Below are 19,667 nucleotides of genomic sequence, written 5' to 3' on the forward strand. Positions count from 1 at the left end.
AACTTGGGAGAAAAACAGTCCTTAAAGAAAAAGAAATGAGGGAATGTCACCAGGAAAGCAGTCATGGAAATAGAGAAAGAACCATGAAAGAGTTCTGAGAAGTTGAGGGAAAAAGGGAGATAAATAAAGAGCCAAGGAAGGTCAGATGTTCAGTGCTTCAGAAACATCAGGGAGGGTGGGGCCAGAACAGGAGCTGTTTCATTTCCCAACTAAACATTGGGTGGTGTGTTTTGCTGAGTACTTTGGGCATGGCAGTTAGTCTGTAGGCAGATAGCCAGAGCAGGTGATTTGGGGATGACTATTCAGAATCCCCGACATTCTTGTTGGGGCTTTTGGTGGACAGTAGCCAGGTGAGAGGTGAGAGCATGGAGTCCACAGTTACGCTTGCAAGACTGCGGAGTCTGAAGTCAGGCCAAGAGGAAGGGCACAGGCAAGGTGACCATGAGTAGGACAGAAGTGGGGCCACCAGGGGCAAGGGCTGTGTAATCAGTCAGTCCTGATTTTATAGATGAGCACACTGAGGGGAAGGGATTTTCCCAAGAGTACAGAAGTAAGAAGTGATGGAGGTGAAGTTTAAATTGAAGATTTAATGAACAAGTTTCTGAAATAATCACAATATTTACTGAGATTTTTCCACAGAATAGACCAAAGACCTACATTTGGTTGTGCTGGTGGACAGTGCATGGCACATGTTCACGCTATCCTCTCAGTTAACCTCCATTTGCATAATCATTTAGTTGTTTGTTTCTGGACTTCCACAGTTTTTTGTTTTTTTTTTTTTAATTTTTAATGTTTTATTTATTTCTAGGAGAGAGAGACAGCGTGAGCAGGGGAGGGTCAGAGAGAGAGGGAGTCACAGACTGAAACAGGCTCCAGGCTCTGAGCTGGCAGTCAGCACAGAGCCCGACGCGGGGCTCGAACCCACAAACTGCGAGATCATGACCTAAGCAAAAGTCGGACGCTTAACCGACTAAGCCACCCAGGCACCCCGACTTCCACAGTTTTTTTAAACTGCAATATTTCTTGATTTTTCCCCCAAGGTTAGAAATTCAAACCATGTCTTAAAACAATAATCAAAATGACCCATGATCTGTTTTTTTTTTATTGGTTCCTACAATGCAGCCTATGTCTTAGAAGAAAAATAACTTACTTTTTCCTAAAGCCATTAATTTAGACTCATCCCACGTGGCTATCCCTGAAATAAGTTCAGCACATATTTTTTTTTTAAATGTTTTATTTATTTCTAGGAGAGAGAGATAGAGACAGCGTGAGCAGGGAGGGTCAGAGAGAGAGGGAGTCACAGACTGAAACAGGCTCCAGGCTCTGAGCTGGCAGTCAGCACAGAGCCTGATGCGGGGCTCGAACCCATGAACCGCGAGATCATGACCTAAGCGAAAGTCGGACGCTCAACCGACTAAGCCACCCAGGCGCCCCTTCAGCACATATTTTGATCTGTCTCTTGAAAATAGTGAGAGATTGATAGGTTAGTGAAAGACAAGAAACCTAAAAATGCACTTTGAAATTTTCTATACCACCTTTTTTCAATGTACATCACTTTGACTTGAATATTTATTTAACCTCAGGACCTTGTGCTGTCTTGTCCTAACATAGTTCTATGGCGCTAAAAATAATTACTTGAACTTCAGTGGCAAAGGGGTTTGAAAATTCACCAACAGTTTAATTACATTAAAAAAAGCAAAGCCGTTACAGATACCATATGTTTTCACTTACAGGTGGCTTAGGAGAAACTTAACAGAGGACCATGGGGGAGGAGAAGGGGAAAAATAGTTGGGGAGAGGGAGGGAGGCAAACCATGAGAGACCCTTGAATACAGAGAACAAACTGAAAGCTGATGGGGGGGAAGGAAGGAGAGTGATGGGCATGGAGGAGGGCACTTGTGGGGATGAGCACTGGGTGTTGTATGGAAACCAACTTGACAATAAACTATAAAAGAAAAACACAAATAAAAACACTAAATAAAAAGAAAGCAAAGCAGCTAAAAACCTTTTGGCATCACAGACACCCTTGCTGAGTAGGTACACCCACTCAGGAGAGGGAGGACAATTAAAGAAGACAGCTGTATGTATTTTAGGTTAAAAAGAAGTGTGCTGATATTTGGGAGTTTTTTCTCATTCAGCATCATAATTCATTACTCATAACCAAATTATTTCTTCTCACATGTTTCTGAGACACAATATGATATTTTTATTATTTTCAAATGACTCTTTCACCCATGGTTATCTACTATTTGACATAAATACTACTTTCAAGTAGTCACAGACAAGAGACACATCTGCTTACCCACAGTTGAAGTGGCTGCTGGCCCAGATCAAAGAAAAGACACTGATAGTACTCAACAGGTGCTCAAATTTCTCATTATTAATACCTAATTGCTTTAAAATGAAGAAAAGGAAAGAACTTTAAAAAATGAAAGTTAAAAGACAAAATTACTGCTTTTCTATTTCATTTCTAAATTTATCAAAATAAGATAAATATTTGGAAATTATATATATTTTTAATGTTTATTTACTTATTTTTGAGTAAGAGCGTAAGTGGGGGAGGGGAGGGGCAGGGAAAAAGGGAGAGAGAGAATCCCAAGAAGATTCCATGCTGCCAGCACAGAGTCCAACTTGGGACTCAAACTCACAAACCATGAAATCGTGACCTGAGCTGAGATCAAGAGTCAGACACTTAACCAACTGAGCCACCCAAGTCCCCCGAATTATATTTTTTTCATAGTTTGTGGAAGTTACAGATTGGTTTTTCACAAATGGAGTCTAGACTTTCTCTTTATTTTTCAGGGAACCCACAGGCAGTTAATTTAGTTGATGTCAGACAAGGAAGAACAGTTTTTACCTCACAGATGTTCCCTTTCCTTACTCTTCAGTACCAAAGATATTTGGGTTTTTTACTGGGTGTGTCATGGCTTATGGCTTGATTGGTATGACTATAGTTAATTTCCCATTGTAGAGTTCAAATATATTTGTTAAAATTCAAATTTGTATCTATCTCACACTGAAAGCACAACCTTTATAAGTAAAGGCAGAGGAAAGTTGCTTTTCCAGTTGTTATTGTGTACTTTGGGCTTTACCAAATTGGACCTTTGTCGTTAGTTCCAGAGCCTGCTCCATCCTGTTATCCATCACCATGCAGTGTCTTACACCATGGACTTCTGAGCCCCCAGCTTCCCATACCTTTGTTGTTTGGGGCATTAACATTTCTGATGGAGCCTATATTCATATGGAATGATAAACATGAATAAAAAGAATCTGTAACTTTTGAAAAAGTTAATATGGACACAAAACCAAAGGCATTCATAACTGTGATTTCAAGGGAATTAGTTGAGGAGTTTAAATTTCTCAGCTGTATGGAAATCATACGCCCTTCTACAAACATTAAGGAGGAGAGTTCAGCATCAGAGATGGATGTAGGTGACCTTTGCTTATGAACACTGAATTTTTAAGGTGAAGTTTTATTTTGCATTATTGAAGACAGATGATTTATTGTTCATTGAATAGCAAAAATTAAGAATACATTCAAGAAAAGTCAGGACAATCTTGTATTCCTGAGTCATCACACAGAATTTCTTATATCCTAGGATTTTGTTTATTTCTGGGATTTACACATTATTCACTTGATGTTTTATAGATAAGTCCATTGAATTTTTACTGTCTGAGAGAGGAGGCATTTAGCATGAGAAAGTTTATTCATAGTTATTTTTGTTTAAGTAATATTTGATTTTTCATGTTGTGAATTTAGAAACCAAGTATTTCCTAAACCTTTAAGCCCAAAGTATAAATCTTACTTTATTTAAATATCTAGTGATCATTTTTTAATAGTTTGTTGTCAAGTTGGTTTCCATATAACACTCAGTGCTCAGCCCCACAAGTGCCCTCCTCCATGCACATCACCTCCCTTCCCCTCCCCACCACCCCTATCAGTCCTTGGTTTGTTCTCAGCATTCAAGAGTCTCTCATGGTTTGCCTCCCTCCCTCTCCCCCACTATTTTTCCCCCTTCTTCTCCCCCTTGGTCCTCCGTTAAGCTCTTCCTAATCCTCCTATATGTGCAAACATATGGTATCTGTCCTTCTCTGCCCGACTTATTTCGCTCAGCATAACACCCTCAAGGTCCATCCATGTTGCTACACATGGCCAGGTTTCATTCTTTCTCATTGCCATGTAGTATTCCATTGTATAGATAAACCACATCTTGATCCATTCGTCGGTTGATGGACACTTAGGTCTTTCCATGTTTTGGCTATTGTGGAGAGTGCTGCTATGAATGTTGGGGTACATGTGCCCTATGCATCAGCACTCCTGTATCCCTTGGGTAAATTCCTAGCAGTGCTATTGCTGGGTCATAGGGGAGTTCTATTGTTTTTTTTTTTTCTTGCATCAGCCTCCAAGAAGTTCTTTTTTTTTTTCAGAGAACTTATTTATTCTTTTTGTTTGTTTGTTTACAAATAGTTTATTGTCAAGTTGGTTTCCATATAACACCCAGTGCTCATCCCCACAAGCGCCCTCCTCCATGCCCATCTCCCCCCTCCGCCCCCACCCCCATCAGCCCTTCGTTTGTTCTCAGTATTCGAGNCTGCCCATTTCTTTACTGGATTGTTTGTTTTTCGGGTGTGAAGTTTGGTGAAAGATTTCATTTTGCATTAATACACTGTTCTTGCATTAATACACAGTTGTTTTCTAAATGTAGCAGAGTACATTTCCCTGACCACGCTGAAGCTTAAGTACTTGCTTCACTCCATGCCCATAGATAGGGTTTCTCTGCTTCTACCTTCCTCCTCCAACATGTCACAGGGCCCACTTTTACATGCTAGTGTCAGTCTTTCAATACATCTGGAGCCTTGCAAATTTTGTAAGTCAGTTGCTCCTGGGCATTTATCATCAACTGCAAATTTACTTAAAACCTTCCAAGGATTTCTGATTCTGTTAAAGATTTCAAATGCCCAAATAACAAAACATAAATTGTCATAAGGATCTTAAAGCAAATTGCTCCAACTCCATCTAAGACTCACAGGCTTGATTCATTTCCTTATCAGCATCTGCCCTTACCCTGGTGAGAAGAATGAGGTTAACCTCTGGGGCCTGGACCCCCAGGCAACTTCCTGTCCCACTGGATCCTCTCCAGCCGAGGGTTTCCACCTCCCAGAACCTGAACCATAGGATCTTTCAGGACAAGGAACTTTTTATTTTGTTTCCTGCTGTATCTACAGATTTTTAAGTGTCCCTTTTAGAATGGGATCTTCGTGGAAGTTGGTTCTTTTAGCAATCTATTTAAATTGCACTTTTAATTAAAAGAGAATTAGGGTCAAAAAAGAAAATAGATGAAAAAAAATCCCAGACTAAAACAAATCCAGTATCCTGAGTACAGATTTTAACCTTCCTTCCCCCCACTGTCTGGTGTATTGCTTTGCCCGGCTCACAGAGCGGAAGAGGAGGAGTTTGGAGCTGATCCCTCTGACTGCCCGCATGGTGATGGCCCACCTGGTGAACCACCTGGGACACTTTCCACTCCGTGGGGGTCCTGCAGTGCTGCACAGCCTGGTCAGTGAAAACCATGACAATGCACACGCTGAGGCTCCTGAGCTGTCCTCTGAGGTGTTCCGGAGCCCAAACCTGCAGCTCTTTGTGCTGAATGACAGCACCCTCATCTCCTACCTTCAGACACCGGCAGAAGGGCCAGGAGGTGGCTCACCGGGGAGCGCCCTGTCCGATGTCAGAGTAATTGTACGGGATATCTCTGGGAAGTACTCTTGGGATGGAAAGGTTTTATATGGACCTTTGGAAGGCTGCTTAGCACCCAGCGGCAGAAATCCTGCATTTCTGATTTCCAGCTGGCATCCTCAAGCTTTGGGAGCTCAGAAAGATTTTTCTCAAACTGAGGAGGGAGAAGATGTCCTTGACAAATTACTTGAAAACATTGGCCATACGAGTCCCGAATGCCTTCTACCATCACAGCTAAACCTAAATGAGCCTTCTCCACCCCCACGGGGAATGACCCGTGACCAAGAGAAAGAAATCATTGAGGTCATTTTGCACCAGAACGCTCAAGAAGACGACTACATCCAGAGGTGTAACTCTGACTCGGCCATGAAAGTCACCAGCCAGGAGCAGCCCTCACCAGTGGAGCCGCGAGGACCCTTTTATTTCTGCAGATTGTTGCTTGATGACTTGGGGATGAATTCTTGGGACAGAAGGTAACAATTCTTTCTAGACCTTCACCTATCTTATCATTATCTTTGTGTGATTGTTCTTGTTCTCAATTTGAGGCTTGGGAAGCAGAGAATAGAAATGGAGATTTGTCTTTCAGCCTTTACAGCTTATTTTCCACCACTAAGTTAAAGCTAGAAGTGGAACTAATTGTGCTGTACTGATGCAGAGATTGAATTTCAGTCAGCTCTTGTACATTTTAAAGGGTATCAGACATTTTCTGTGTGTGTGTATGCATGCATGCGTGTGTGTGTCTGTGTGTGTGTCTGTGTGTGTGTGTGTGTTTTAATTACTGATCTATCATTGCTTCTGTCATCACAAAAGATGCAAATAGACCACAAAGATGAGTAAGCCACCATCTCACCTTAGATCTAGTGAGGGAGGTAGATTTAGCACAATTCTGATGAAAGATAGCATGACACAGGAGGCCAAGAGGAACAGTTAATCCAATAGAAGTTGTGGGATGGTGGGGAAGACTGTGGAAGGCGGTTGGTTTGAGCTGGACCTTGACAATGGAGTGGGGTTTCTAAGGACAGAAGTAGGGAAGAGGTATTCACAGCAGAGCTGAGAGTGAAAACAGACACAAACACATGGACATAAGTGACACACTCATCCACCACAGCACCATCCATTGTCAACAGGTGGTGATGGGATGTCATGGAATTTTGGTGTCTTTGAATGTCTTAGGGAGAATGGAGTTCATTCTGTGGGCTTTGATCCCCACAAATCTTTTGTGAATGAGGAAGGTTATGGATACATGGATGGATGGATGGATGGATGGATGGATGGATGCAGAAAAAAGTAGGTATGTTAATTGATTGATTAGAAAGGGCATAATTGGTCTGTGATTACATGACTTTCCTTCCATCTCTTTTTTTATAGAAAGAATTTCCATCTGTTGAAGAAAAATTCAAAACTATTGAGAGAGCTAAAAAATCTGGACTCCCGTCAGTGGTATGTGAAAGTGTATCAGACCACTTCATTCCTATCTATCTTTGTCTGTGCTTGGGTGACACAGCTGCAAGAATGAATACACCTACAAAGACACCCAAAGGTCATTCTGTAACTAGAATCTGTTGACATCTGCATCTGCCGTACTTTTGGTGTTTTTACTCTCGAGGAATAACCTTACATGCTTGCTATGTTAAGAAGAGATCATTGCCCCCAACTAATCTGTGTCTTTGGTTGAGGACTTTTTTATATGGCAGCCAGTGGACATTCGTTCTCATTTGGTCTCTGCAGCCACCTCTTTTTCCGGTGAGGAACAGACGCTTATCTAAGTCAAAAACAGCCTACCTGTGCCCTGTGCCCACATGTACCATGTTATTTGAACCAAGTGAGTCTGACTTTATAACCCATGCTGTGTGCCTATGCACTGGCATTTTGTAGTTTTGGCTCCACAACATTGACAGGCTTAAAACCAGTGTGTTTTAATTAGTAACTTCCTGGTAGTGAGCCTTATTTTCAAAGCTGGTCAAATCTCAGATCTGTCCCTTTTTTCTGTACAGTCTTAGAAGCAGTTCTAAAGATGAACTCATGACTAGTTTTTGATTTGGGAAAATGTGTACTTCCAAAAACATCTCAGACAACAGTAAGTGTAGTGCTTGGTGCATAACAGGTGCTTAAAAGTCCTGAATAAACTGTTTCCTTAATCTTAATTTTGAAAAAAACAATTCATTTTTTAAGAAATAGCTTTTTGTTCCTCTTTTTATTCCCCATAGGAATATCATTAGGTATCTCATTACAGATGAAAAACCTGAAGCCATTATTCCCCACATTGCCGTTCATCATAATCAGTTTCTCAATTGTTGTTATGCTTCTTTTTCTCTGGAGGAATAGAGACCAAATTCTCTGTGGAAACTCTGTGAGGGGCTTCTTGTGAAGGACTCCAGGGTTCATTTCTCTCTCCCTCTTGTCCTCTAGTATTAAACAAGCAGTCACTTGGGTTCCAAACTCAGCTTTTCCAGCATATGCTGAATTATTCCATGCTTCTCAGTATTAAGTGAATACATTGGTATCTTGTAATTGTGGCCAATTTGTTGAGTGTTAATGCACTTTAGTTGCATGAGGTACAATTGAATGAGCTCCCTGGGGTGCTGTTGCAGTAAAATATGGCTTTGGAGGAGCTGATTGGCAAATCCTCTGTCCCTTGATTAACCTTCCCGTAAAATCCCAACTCCTGGATTCAGTGTCTTCTTGACATCTAAAAAAGGTATCAACTTACTTTATTGTAAAGGATGTTTTCGAGGTTCTTTTTGGAAAAAAAAAAACAGAAATAAGTTGAGGACTCTTTATCTATGGGAAATCTAAACCGTTCCATGTATTGGTTAGTTAGCAGGTAAAAACATACCTTGTCCCTCAACTTTTCTCATGTGGCTCTATTTCTGAGACCAATTTATTCCCTTCTTTCAAGGCATAGTTCCTGCTTAGCAGGTTCTTAGGAAAAGTGTGGAGTCTGTCTTGCAACTCTCATCTCTATACTGTGAAGATAGCAAAGATGTAAAAAGTATGATGAACGCACATGCAAATTACAGTGGGCTCCTCTTTTAAATATTAATGCCTCTTGTCACCCGTGGTAAGGTGAAAGTTAAAATCATCTTTTTTCTTTGTTAGGCTTCTTAATGTGACAGCACAAGGAAACTGAGCCATTCTAGTCTATTCCTATTAAGAAAGAAAAATGCATTCTAATGAGGAAGAGGAAATTGTTGATTTTATGTATGTGTGTTCCTGAACTACCTGCTCCTTCATGCATTGGTGGTGCAGCTTATGGATATGAAGTGCTGTTGCTAATTATCATTTCAAAAGCTTAGTTCTAATAAGACCAGACACAGCGTCTGATCCTAGCAGGCTCTCTGTGGTGCTAACATTTTGGAGGATGTGAAATTTGATGAATGTTTACAGCTAAAGGTCACCTTTCCTCACACCTACATCAGTCAGGCAGTCACTGGGGCTTAGCTCTTGTGCTCCCACATTGAGTTAATGAGGACTCAAGGACCTGTGAACAGCTACAATAAAAAAAATCTTGGACTTTGAGAAGCATCAACAGAAATGTTTCGGATAAACCTGAGATGGTCTTTGTATATGTATAAATGTGTATAGAATAGAGAACCATCAAATGCTGAGGACATTTCAATATATAGAAAGAGCTGCAGAAAGAAATTGAGTAACTGTACCTTTTCTTCTTTTGCTGAAAGAGGCAGTCTTTTAGGTCATAGGTTATGATCTCTGTTATCATCCGAGATCCGAGCCCCTAAATTATTATAGCTCATAGAATATAAGCCAGTCACATTCTAAACTGCTGGTGTGTCCTGCCTGTCACTCAGGGAATATATGCTGTGGCAGTTTCAGGGCTTCCATGCTGCATGAGGACAAGTTTTCTGACAGTCTGAGAGCTCAAGGTCTCTACATTAGAGCATCAGCCCCCTAGGATCTATCGCCAAATATGTCCCTCTTCTCACAGCAACTGTACCTGTTAAGAGAGGTGTCCCCTAACTATGTGCTCATACCATGCCAGTCAGGGCATTCAGGATGTCCATCTTCTCCAAGGGCAGCCAGACAGCCTTTATCAAAAGCCTTAAACATGGGCAATGACTGAGATTCCATTTCTATGAATGTATTCTAAGGACATATTAGAGATAATGTGACAACGTCTTTAAAAATGGTAGCAACTTAAATGTCCAATGACAAGGATTTAGGGTAAGGTGTATTCATATACTGGAATGTTATACAACCATTAATAACTTTGTCATACAAGTACATGTTATAAAAGTATTCCCACTCAACACTTGTTTAAATTGTGGCTTTTATGTTACACATATTTTACATGATGAAAAATAGTGTTCAAAAATATTTTAAGTGAAACTTAACCACTTGCAAAGCAGGATATAGCGGCTTCTCACTTTCATATGTGAAAATGCATCCTAAAATGGTAACAGCTGTAATATCAACGTTTAGGCCAAGAATATAAGTGAATTTTTTATTCTCCTCTTTACTTTCTGTATTTTCTAGGTCTTCTTTTAAGTATCTTATTTTATGTAAACTATGGAGAGAATGAATAAGCTACCTAGATCAATAGAAGGAAAGTATTCTCCTCCTTGACTTATTTTATGACTTTTTAGTTGAGTTTCATTTCATTCTGCTTATTAAGTAGAAACATAACTCCTGCAGAAGGAAATATTTGTGACTATATTAAAATATGGAGCCCAAATTCCACCAGTATAGATGTCTAATCAGATTATAGTGTTGAAATGTTGAACAGTTAAGACAATAGAAACATTTCCATGTTGTTTGAACTCTTGATAGTTTTTCTAATGAGATTTTTCAGAATGCAGTGCAAAAATAATAAGGGTGGAGCTGGTCTGTAGGTGGTAATTAAAAATTTTAGAAAATAGAGACTGGAGTTAAAGTCTTGGGATGATGGGGCCATGGAATGAGTGGTTCTCATTGATTAAAGCTCTGTTTGAATTAGCACAGTGTCTTCATCTCTAAACTATCACTAAATTGCTGGGTAAAAGTGTAGTTATTTTGACACTTTACTGCAGGATACAATTTGTAGAAATTGGTTATTAATATATTTATAGCATTGGATCTCTGGGTCAACAAAGATTTAACTGAGAAGCTACTATGTGCCTAGGACTATGCTAGATATACAAAAGGAAAAAAAGCAGGACTCCTTTCCTGAAAGTGCAGGCCATATTTACTTGATTTAACAGTAAAGTCCCCAAAATCCGTTGTGGAGGAAGTGGGTGAAGGGTTTATATGACCTAAGAGGGTTCCCTGGACATCTGTCCACCCTACCTTCTCCCTCAGATTAGTCAGAGCACAGGGTGGGTGCACTTTCTTTCTTCACAAAGAAAGTGTTCTGCTTGGAAGAAGTTTCTGTTTCTCATAAAGTGTTGTTATAGTTTACAGTTCCAATCAGAGAGCTACCCAGTGTCCTTATCTCAAAGTGTGGAAAGTAAAAATGGGCAGACACAGATCTATTCTCAATTGATATCTATGTGAAATGCCTTCACATATATTTCTTTGTATATCACATATCTGAAAGAGTGATCTCAAAAGTCAGACAGCCCTGCTTCAATTCTCTGTCTCCTGCTTGCTCTGTGTGCTTTCTGTTTAATTTTCTGTGCCTCCTTTCAATCACCTCTACAAGGGAAGTGATGATAATCACTTGTCTCTTTAGAGCGATTGTGAAGAGCCAATGAGATCATGTGTCAGACCTCCTTAGAACAGTGACTGACCCCTAGTAAATCTCCTTAAATATAGCTTTATAGTAGGAGTCATGCTGTTGGTTGTATAGAAATACAATTTTAAATTTAAGAATTCTAACTTCTTTAAATTTAAAAATTTATAGCCGTGAAACACACAAAATTGCAGTGTTTTACATTGCTGAAGGTCAAGAAGACAAGTGTTCAATCCTCTCCAATGAAAGAGGAAGCCAAGCATATGAAGACTTTGTTGCCGGACTTGGATGGGAGGTAATTCATTTCATTTGGGAGGTGTTTATTGATCAGCACTATTTAAGGATGTGTACAAGCTTGACACCAATTGTACAAGGTTTTACATTCAAATCCTGCACATGCAGCATTCTGGAATTGACAAATGTATTGGATTTGACATCTTCTGTTAGTTGCTCTTCAGTACTTCATACATGAACTTTTGTTTCCCTTTAACTTTTCCCTTCATATTATTTCATTCACTTTTTGTCAGAATCATATAGTCAGATTGGCTCACTCAGTCATAGACAGTTTGTAGTAAGAGAAGACAAATATGGGCAAAGAAGCAATGACTTTGGCCACAGTATGGAGATTGGAGAATTAATCAGTGACTCGATGGGTGAAAACATAAAGAAAGAGCTGATGAAGTAAAAAATTGGCATGAAAATAGAGTAGATTAGCCTTGATGCTTCAGCAGTCAACCTGTTTCCCTCAGGGAGATCCCAGGATGACTGATATGGGAAGAATTTGCTATTTCTTTACTAAATGATCCTCAGACAGACATATGCATTTATACACATGCATGCACACATACACACACACATCTGTCTCTAGGAAAATATATTTCTAAAATCGAAAAGAACTCAGAGTAGTTATAATGGAAATCAGCATATCTGAAATAATTTTCTTACTTTTCTTTACTTTTATTTTGGTTTCTTGGTTATCTGTACTGTGGGAAGCTCTCTGGGTGCCTAAGTAAGACTTGTCTCTGAGAGCTGAATGTTAGCAAGGAAACTAATATGGAGATGGGGACAAGAGAAGCCTAATCAAGGTGAAGACCGTGTACTTTATAAAATGTCAAGTTGATTTTAGTCTAAAAGAGTTATTACACTCCAGTATATTGTCCTTCTTACTAATAAGGTGACTTCTTATTTGATCATTTTACTAATATACCTTTTAAACCACACATTCTTAACTAGAGTTTTTAGGGAAAAAATGAACATTAATTTAGTGTATATAGTGATCGTGTTTGGCACAGAAGAGATTCTTCTGTTGCTTTTTTTTATTATGTTACAACAGGTGCTTTGGGGAAAAATTTTGTTTATGAAAAGTTAAAAAAAAAAAGATCCTAGGCACTAAGAAGTGAGCATTCACACCACAGCTTGCAAAAGTATAGCTCCTAGACTTGCAGTAGTGACATAAATCAGAACAACCCCTTTCAAAGACAGTTTAGTTTAACATCCCACCGGAACACTTGTTTGAATGGTCCTTGTGGTTTGACCATACCAGCTCTGTTTGAGAAAGCAGAAAATCCCATACATCCATCAACAGATTATCTGTGTGTGTGTGTGTGTGTGTGTGTGTGTGTGTATTTATATAAATACATGTGTGTATGTGTATATATCTGTATACACACATATATACTTATACACATATGAATAGGATGGAAAAACACTAGAGAAATATGCACCAAACTTTATGTTTATTTATTTTTGAGAGAGAGAGACAGACAGAGTGCGAGCACGGGAGGGGCAGAGAGAGAGAGGGAGTCACAGAATCCAAAGCAGGCTCCAGGCTCTGGGCTGTCAGGTCAGAGCCTGATGTGGGACTGGAATCCACGAACCGCGAGATCATGGCCTGAGCCGAAGTCTGACACCTAACTGACTGAGCCACCCAGGCACCCCAAGAAATATGCACCAAACTTTTGATGGTGGTTTTCTGAAGTTGGCAGGGTTTCAGAGTACTTTCATTGTTAATGTTTCCTTCATATTTTAATTTTGTCTAACTTAGTATTACATTTGTTTGTCATCAGGAAACTATAAAAATGAAAGTAATTAGATTACTGAAAAAGTGGGTATTCCTGCTAGGTGAATGAGGGTATTTGATGCTTGACCCTAGTTCTTTCCTCTTTGTTACCCATGTCAGGTGGATCTCTCAACCCACTGTGGGTTCATGGGTGGACTTCAGCGCAATGGCAGCACGGGGCAGACTGCCCCTTACTATGCTACCTCGACTGTGGAAGTGATTTTCCACGTTTCAACTCGGATGCCATCAGACTCCGATGATTCACTCACCAAAAAGGTAAGGAGCCTCTGTGAGGACCATTCTTGGCCTCCCTGGTTTGTGGGTAAGGATCTCCTGGTCCAGATGGAAGACCTTGGCATATCATGCACTGAGACTGCTTTCCTCTGGATGCAACTTCAGTGTTGCTCTCCTCAAGCTACAGTTGCAGTTTAATCCGAAATATCTAGTTTACCACAAACTAGATAAAGAAATGAAAAGCAATCAATCCTTTGAGTCTTAAATTCTAAGATTAAGATTTAGGAAAAAGAAGGGCCTTAAATGTTCTTAATTTTGGATCTTCCCTCACCTGACTGTTAACTGGCAGAAAATAACATAGTTGACCTCTCAGGTTGGCAAAAGTCATAAGATGCAGTGACCCTGTACTGACAGAGAGCTGAGAAAGCAGGTATCTCTTGAGCTTGCTGGGGGCAGTTGGGCAATATCTGTGAAAATGACAAGTGCAGGTGTGCTTCTGTCTAGGGATCCCACCTTTGGCACTGCACCTGGTAGGCAGTTTTCTCTAGAATTTAGAGTAAACCTCCTCCACCTCTGAGAAACCCCCAGGGGAACATGATCCTGAACTTTCCAATCTCTATGGTGTTCACTTAAGGTGACACTCTCTTAGAGGTGAGGAGTTCCTTAGCAGAAGAGGAATCTTAGTCTGGAAAGCAAGCCTAGAAATCTGACCCACCTCTGTGAGTTTGCAGAGGAAAGGAACAACTGTAGCTAGCCTGCTAGTGGGTGGCAGCACAAGCCTGGAATCTCTACTTCACACCCACTCTGTTCCTGCAAGAAAACTGCAGACAGCAGCTGAGCAGGTGGGAAAGCAGTTCATTCGGAAACTAAGCCTACCATTGGAGGATCTGCTGTGTTGGTTATAGCCAGGGTCTGGAGACAGGCAGGCCTGGGCTCAAGTGTGTATCCAGTTACTAGCTCATGCCTCAGTTTCCCCATCTACTAAACAAGATTGAAAACAGCCTGTGTCCCAAGGTGGTGGTGAAATAAATGGATAATGCCTGTGAAACTACTTAGCATGGGGCCTAGGGTAAGATCTCTAATGGTCAGCCCTCATCATTGCCCACCAGTCTAATTGAGTCTTTTTCCTCTTGCTTCATTAGGAGGTGATTGATATTGGCCAGTAGACCCCACTATTACCCGCCTCATCTCTTTTCTCTGCGGTTTTGCTTTTTTATCACTGCAGCCCCAAATGTTTAGCTCACCTACATCGGGGAAAGCAGTGTTCTTAAGACCTCCGAACTCGGGCTGTGGTGCAGTCACAGACAACTTTCAGTGACTAAGTGTCTGGGATGTGCTACCACGGGCTTTCACTCTGTGGGCCACCTGCTAGCATGGCCTCCCACTGGCCATGTGTTGTTCCCTCAGCCATGGAGGAGCTGCCTTAGGTCTTCGCCTCCCTGGTGGTGGTGTTCTAATGAAGGAAACCCTACTCTATTTCAGATTACCAAGACCTCAGGCAAGGCTTACACATCCTTTTTATTTGCAGTACTCCATAAATTGCTGCTAATCCACAAATGTGTTGCCATATTCTGACTTTTTTGTGACTGAGAGCTATTGTTGTTAATAGGTTTACTTAAAATATTTTAAATTATTTCCTAAGTAGGACTGTCTTTCTTTTCTTTTTCGTTGTTTTTTTAATTTTAATTTTAATTTTTTTTGAGAAAAGACATCATGTTTTATTGATACAACACCTTGCTATAAATAATGTTGCAAGGCTTGGCCTGGTAGAAAGATTCCCTACTGTAATAATCAAAATTCAGCTGATACCTTTTGCAGCTCCTAGATTTAGCATCATTAGTGACAAACTCTCTTTATCAGGATGTCTCACAGCCAGACTGAAAATCAGTCACAGTAACAGCAGCCCACAGTTCCTTGTCTTATTCTAACTAAATTGTCCCTAACAGCTTAAAAATGAGCTGCAAAATTCTAAAGTGATTCATGCTCTCTTCTGCCCCTGTCATGGGGGCACTTTTTCAATTCTGCAATCCGGTTGCAACCCCATACTGAACTCTTGATCCTTCACTGCGGAAATTTGTTAGCTCTAGCTAGATTAGATTTTTCACAGCTAATCTAACTGCTGTAGGGGTTTGCAGAGTGGGGACAGAGCTGTGCTATTGGATTTGTCCAATTCATTTGACTCCAGGACTATAATTGCACTTATGTCTTACAAGGCTTTTATAGCCTCAGGCTGGCCAGCCGCATAAAAAACAAATTGGCAGTGATACAGTACGAGTGAAAAGGGATGAAAGGCCCACATTATCAGTCTCCAGGCAGCACTGTTCTGGCAGGAAGTTTCTTGGTTAATTTACAAATAAAACTTAGATTTTAGGATGGGCACACTGTCAGCCGAACAATGGGGATGTCAGGCCTGACTGTTACTTAGTAAAAGTAGCAGCCGGGCCCACTGAGGAGCAGGAATTCTTCAATCAAACAGACGACTCCTTCTGGAGCCAGCTGGCGATGTAATGCAATTAGTTGGGAAAGGAGGTCAGCCTATTAGGTGTGTACCATGACCAGTGTCACCAGTGCATGCCGCCTGGCAGCAGCAGGGAGAATGGCCCAGGCAGAGGGACTTTAAAACTCTGTCAGGACGAGAAGAGGCAGGACACGGGGTTGATTTCTTAAGACTTAAGAACCGAGCATTTGTTCCAAGCCTGTTAAGCATCCGTGCATTCTGGAGCCTGTTGTGCAGTTGAAGTGGTAGCTGGCGTGAATGACAGCTCCATCCCAGGACGGGACTCATCAGCCTCTCCCAGATTACATGAGTCATGCCAGCTTGACTTGTGTGCATGCAGCAAACTCACTGGTGGACTTCAGTTTGGTGCTTCGATTCTGAATTCTCCAAAACTCATAAAATGACATCTCTGTAATGAAAGCCCCTTTAAATTGAGCTTCCAGAAGCTTCATTGAAGTTTCCAGAGTGTTCTTTCATATTCTGACATGGTGGACAATTTGGCCAAGTTAGTTTTACTTGTTTCACCTTCATGTATTCTTGTCTTAGTCAGAAGAGGGCATGTGTTTGCTCCTTCTCCAGATCTATTAGTCAGTGGGGTCCTGTGGCCTTAGCTCTGAGTTTCGTGAGTTAGCTAATTAAACTGTAACTTGTCCAGAGCTCTGGGGCACATGACATTGAAAGCAGCTTTGAAATGATGAATATTGTATCACTACCACACAAAAATAGCTTTACATTAATTACAAAAATGCCACACTGGGAGGACGGGTGTGGCAATATGATACTTTTCTCCCTTGCTGTGGTTCCAAGAGTACAGCCCAAGTACAAGAGACTTACGTGGATTATATAATTGAGGAACCTAATTGAGAAAAGGCAGAGTAACTGCAGAAGTTCAGTAATCACTGTATTACCTAATGCCTCGCAACTTTTACTTCTGGATTGAAAGGAGCCATCACAGGCTTTAGGGTGCTGGCATTAGGTGGTAGCCCACATTTGAAGGGTATTTAGTAGGTATGTTCTTCTCATTCTGACTTTAGTGCCAGCGTTATATCAAGGGGCACATAACCACCCAGAATGTTGCTTCTCTTTATAGGATGAGGGCAGCCCCACTGTCACAATTACCTTCTGCTGGTCTAAATTTCCCCCCAAAAGTTTGATTTGATACTATTCCTATTTCCCTTGAAAACATGCCTCTACTGTGTTGCTGGTGATGCTGGCTTCCTTGTTTTCACTCCAAAAGGACTGAATTTCAGGGGTGTGTTGTGAGAGCCTGGCATGTTTTATTAAAAAGGAAAGAGAAAAGAAAGAGAGGTAAAAATAGAGAAATAGAGAAGTTCAATGTTACTGTGAGAACCTAGTGTCTTTTTTTTTCTTTTAACTATTTATGGATAGTAATGTGTTGACTACACCTTTTACCTGCCATCCTTCTAGCCTTGACATCTGAGAGGGGGAGAAGAAAAAAGAGTTGTACTGAATAATTTTACATTTAGAAAGTCATAGTCACCATTAAATTATCCTGGATCATCGCGACTTATGCTCATCACCCACAGTTACATTTGTCTCAGAGTTCATGTTCTGAATAGTTGAATCAGGCACCCCTCACTGTAGAGGCCACCTGCAGATGCACCTGTACCCCAATACAAAGGTACTGGTGTAAATCTGTTTTGAAAAATTGACTCACACAGTCATTCCCAGAAGCTTGAAAGGGTGAAGAATAAGAAAGCATTGCAGGAAACCAACTTCCTGTAACTTTGTAAATGGAAAGGAGGCCATGTTGGGGTTACCTTGGATTTTTCTTTTGTGGTCAAATTGTCTATAAAGAAAACTGTATTTATGCAAGCACATTTTAAATACATGGTATTCCCCATATGTTTGCACGTATAGGTGGATTAGGAGGAACTTAACGGAGGACCATGGGGGAGGAGAAGGGGAAAAGTAGTTGGGGAGAGAGANCTTTGGCACAACATCCCTGTTTGATTAACAGTGCCTCTGAATTTAGTCATATTAGAGGGGTTCATCTTTTAAATAAACTAGGAAGCCAGAAATGCTTTTTCCTGGTGGTAGATAGCATTCTTCTCCTACAGTGTGAGGGAGAACCAAACCTCAGATTTTCCATAGGTGTCAGAGGTCCTTCAGCAGTCAGCCTTTATGGTTGTAGGACTTCAGTATTGGCCAACATTTTAATCTTTATAATCTAGTTTCTTTTAGCCACACTTTCAGGCTTACTAGATAGTTTCATCTGTGGCAGTTTCACCTGTGCACATCTCTAGCCCAGGATGTGCAGTCAGAATGCAGGAGCATTATCAAGGGTGTTCTTGTGTCTGAAGAGCTTGGCCCAGGAGGAAGCCTCAAAGGGTCCCTTCCCCTGCTCAGAGAGGCCAGGGGTCTCTGATGTGTTTTCGGACTTGACAGCCTCTTTGTGTATATAATGACAAAAATAGTGGGCCATGCTGTCTGAGCTACAGCAGTACACCTGACTTAGGTGGCTGTGAGCAGTGGGAATGGCACTGAGAGGCCCTGGCCCGGTCCCCAGGCCTGCCATGCTGCTCACTGTTCATCTACCTTGTATAGGTGCTGCTTTTGCCTTCCTGAGCCCCATATCAATCCTCCTTGTCACCTAACAGAAAGATGATGTTGCCTGCCTCAGAGAGTAGGCAGAAAGGCAGAAAAAAACAATACATGTGAACATATTTTCTGGATAGGAAGGGACTCTTTGAAGACTAGGTACTAGTGTTCTTATTAAATTGAAGTCATTTATTAGTTTCTTAAACAAAGGTAATTTATGCAGACTTTCTTAAAGCTTTGTTACAAATGTAGTTCTTATACATTTGGTAATAATTGTGTTAGAGTGGCTTATGTTCTCTTATATTCATATTTTTTTCTTAATAACCATTGAATTAAGAATTTTATGAAGCCCTATTGTCATATGGAATAAAAGGCTCATGTCATTAATTGTTTAGAAACATGCTTAGCAATATGAAGCATAAGGCTTTAATACATGAGTAAAATTCAATTTAACAAAATCCTTGTAAAGGTCTTGTCCCCATCCAGCCATAATGTACCTCCTGTGCGTCTATGCATCATCTCAGTGCCAGTGTATTTCATACGTGAGAAGTGTTTTCATGTCCTTGTGTTTTTTTAACCCTTATAGAAGACAGCAGTGTTGTACCTTTTTTTGATAGTGAAATACTTTTGCCTCTGAGTATTATAATTCAATTTGTAAGCCGCAACCCCTCATAAACTGCTGTTATCACTCTGATTAATAAGGAGCCAATTGGCCATTGCAGCTTCGTCACTTGGGGAATGATGAGGTCCACATCGTCTGGTCTGAACACTCCAGGGACTATCGCAGGGGCATTATCCCAACTGCCTTTGGAGACGTTTCAATCATTATTTACCCAGTGAAGAATCACATGTTCTTTATCGCGATCACGAAGAAACCCGAGGTACGTTTTCACCACATTATCACTCTGACT

General features: G+C 40.8%; 1 protein-coding gene across 1 annotated transcript in view; it reads left to right on the forward strand.

The window, feature by feature from the left end:
- RALGAPA2 (Ral GTPase activating protein catalytic subunit alpha 2) overlaps positions 1 to 19,667 on the forward strand; it is a 340,826-nt gene that overhangs the window by 218,499 nt on the left and 102,660 nt on the right. Inside the window, exons 33-37 of the mRNA XM_077750219.1 lie at positions 5,438 to 6,209; positions 7,105 to 7,176; positions 11,576 to 11,699; positions 13,584 to 13,739; positions 19,479 to 19,637. Of these exons, the coding sequence (XP_077606345.1) occupies positions 5,438 to 6,209; positions 7,105 to 7,176; positions 11,576 to 11,699; positions 13,584 to 13,739; positions 19,479 to 19,637 (1,283 nt within the window). The remainder of the gene's footprint in view (positions 1 to 5,437; positions 6,210 to 7,104; positions 7,177 to 11,575; positions 11,700 to 13,583; positions 13,740 to 19,478; positions 19,638 to 19,667) is intronic.

This window comes from Crocuta crocuta, unplaced genomic scaffold (assembly GCF_008692635.1).
Source record: "Crocuta crocuta isolate KB4526 unplaced genomic scaffold, BGI_CrCroc_1.0 scaffold209, whole genome shotgun sequence".
Classification (NCBI taxonomy): Eukaryota; Metazoa; Chordata; class Mammalia; order Carnivora; family Hyaenidae; genus Crocuta; species Crocuta crocuta.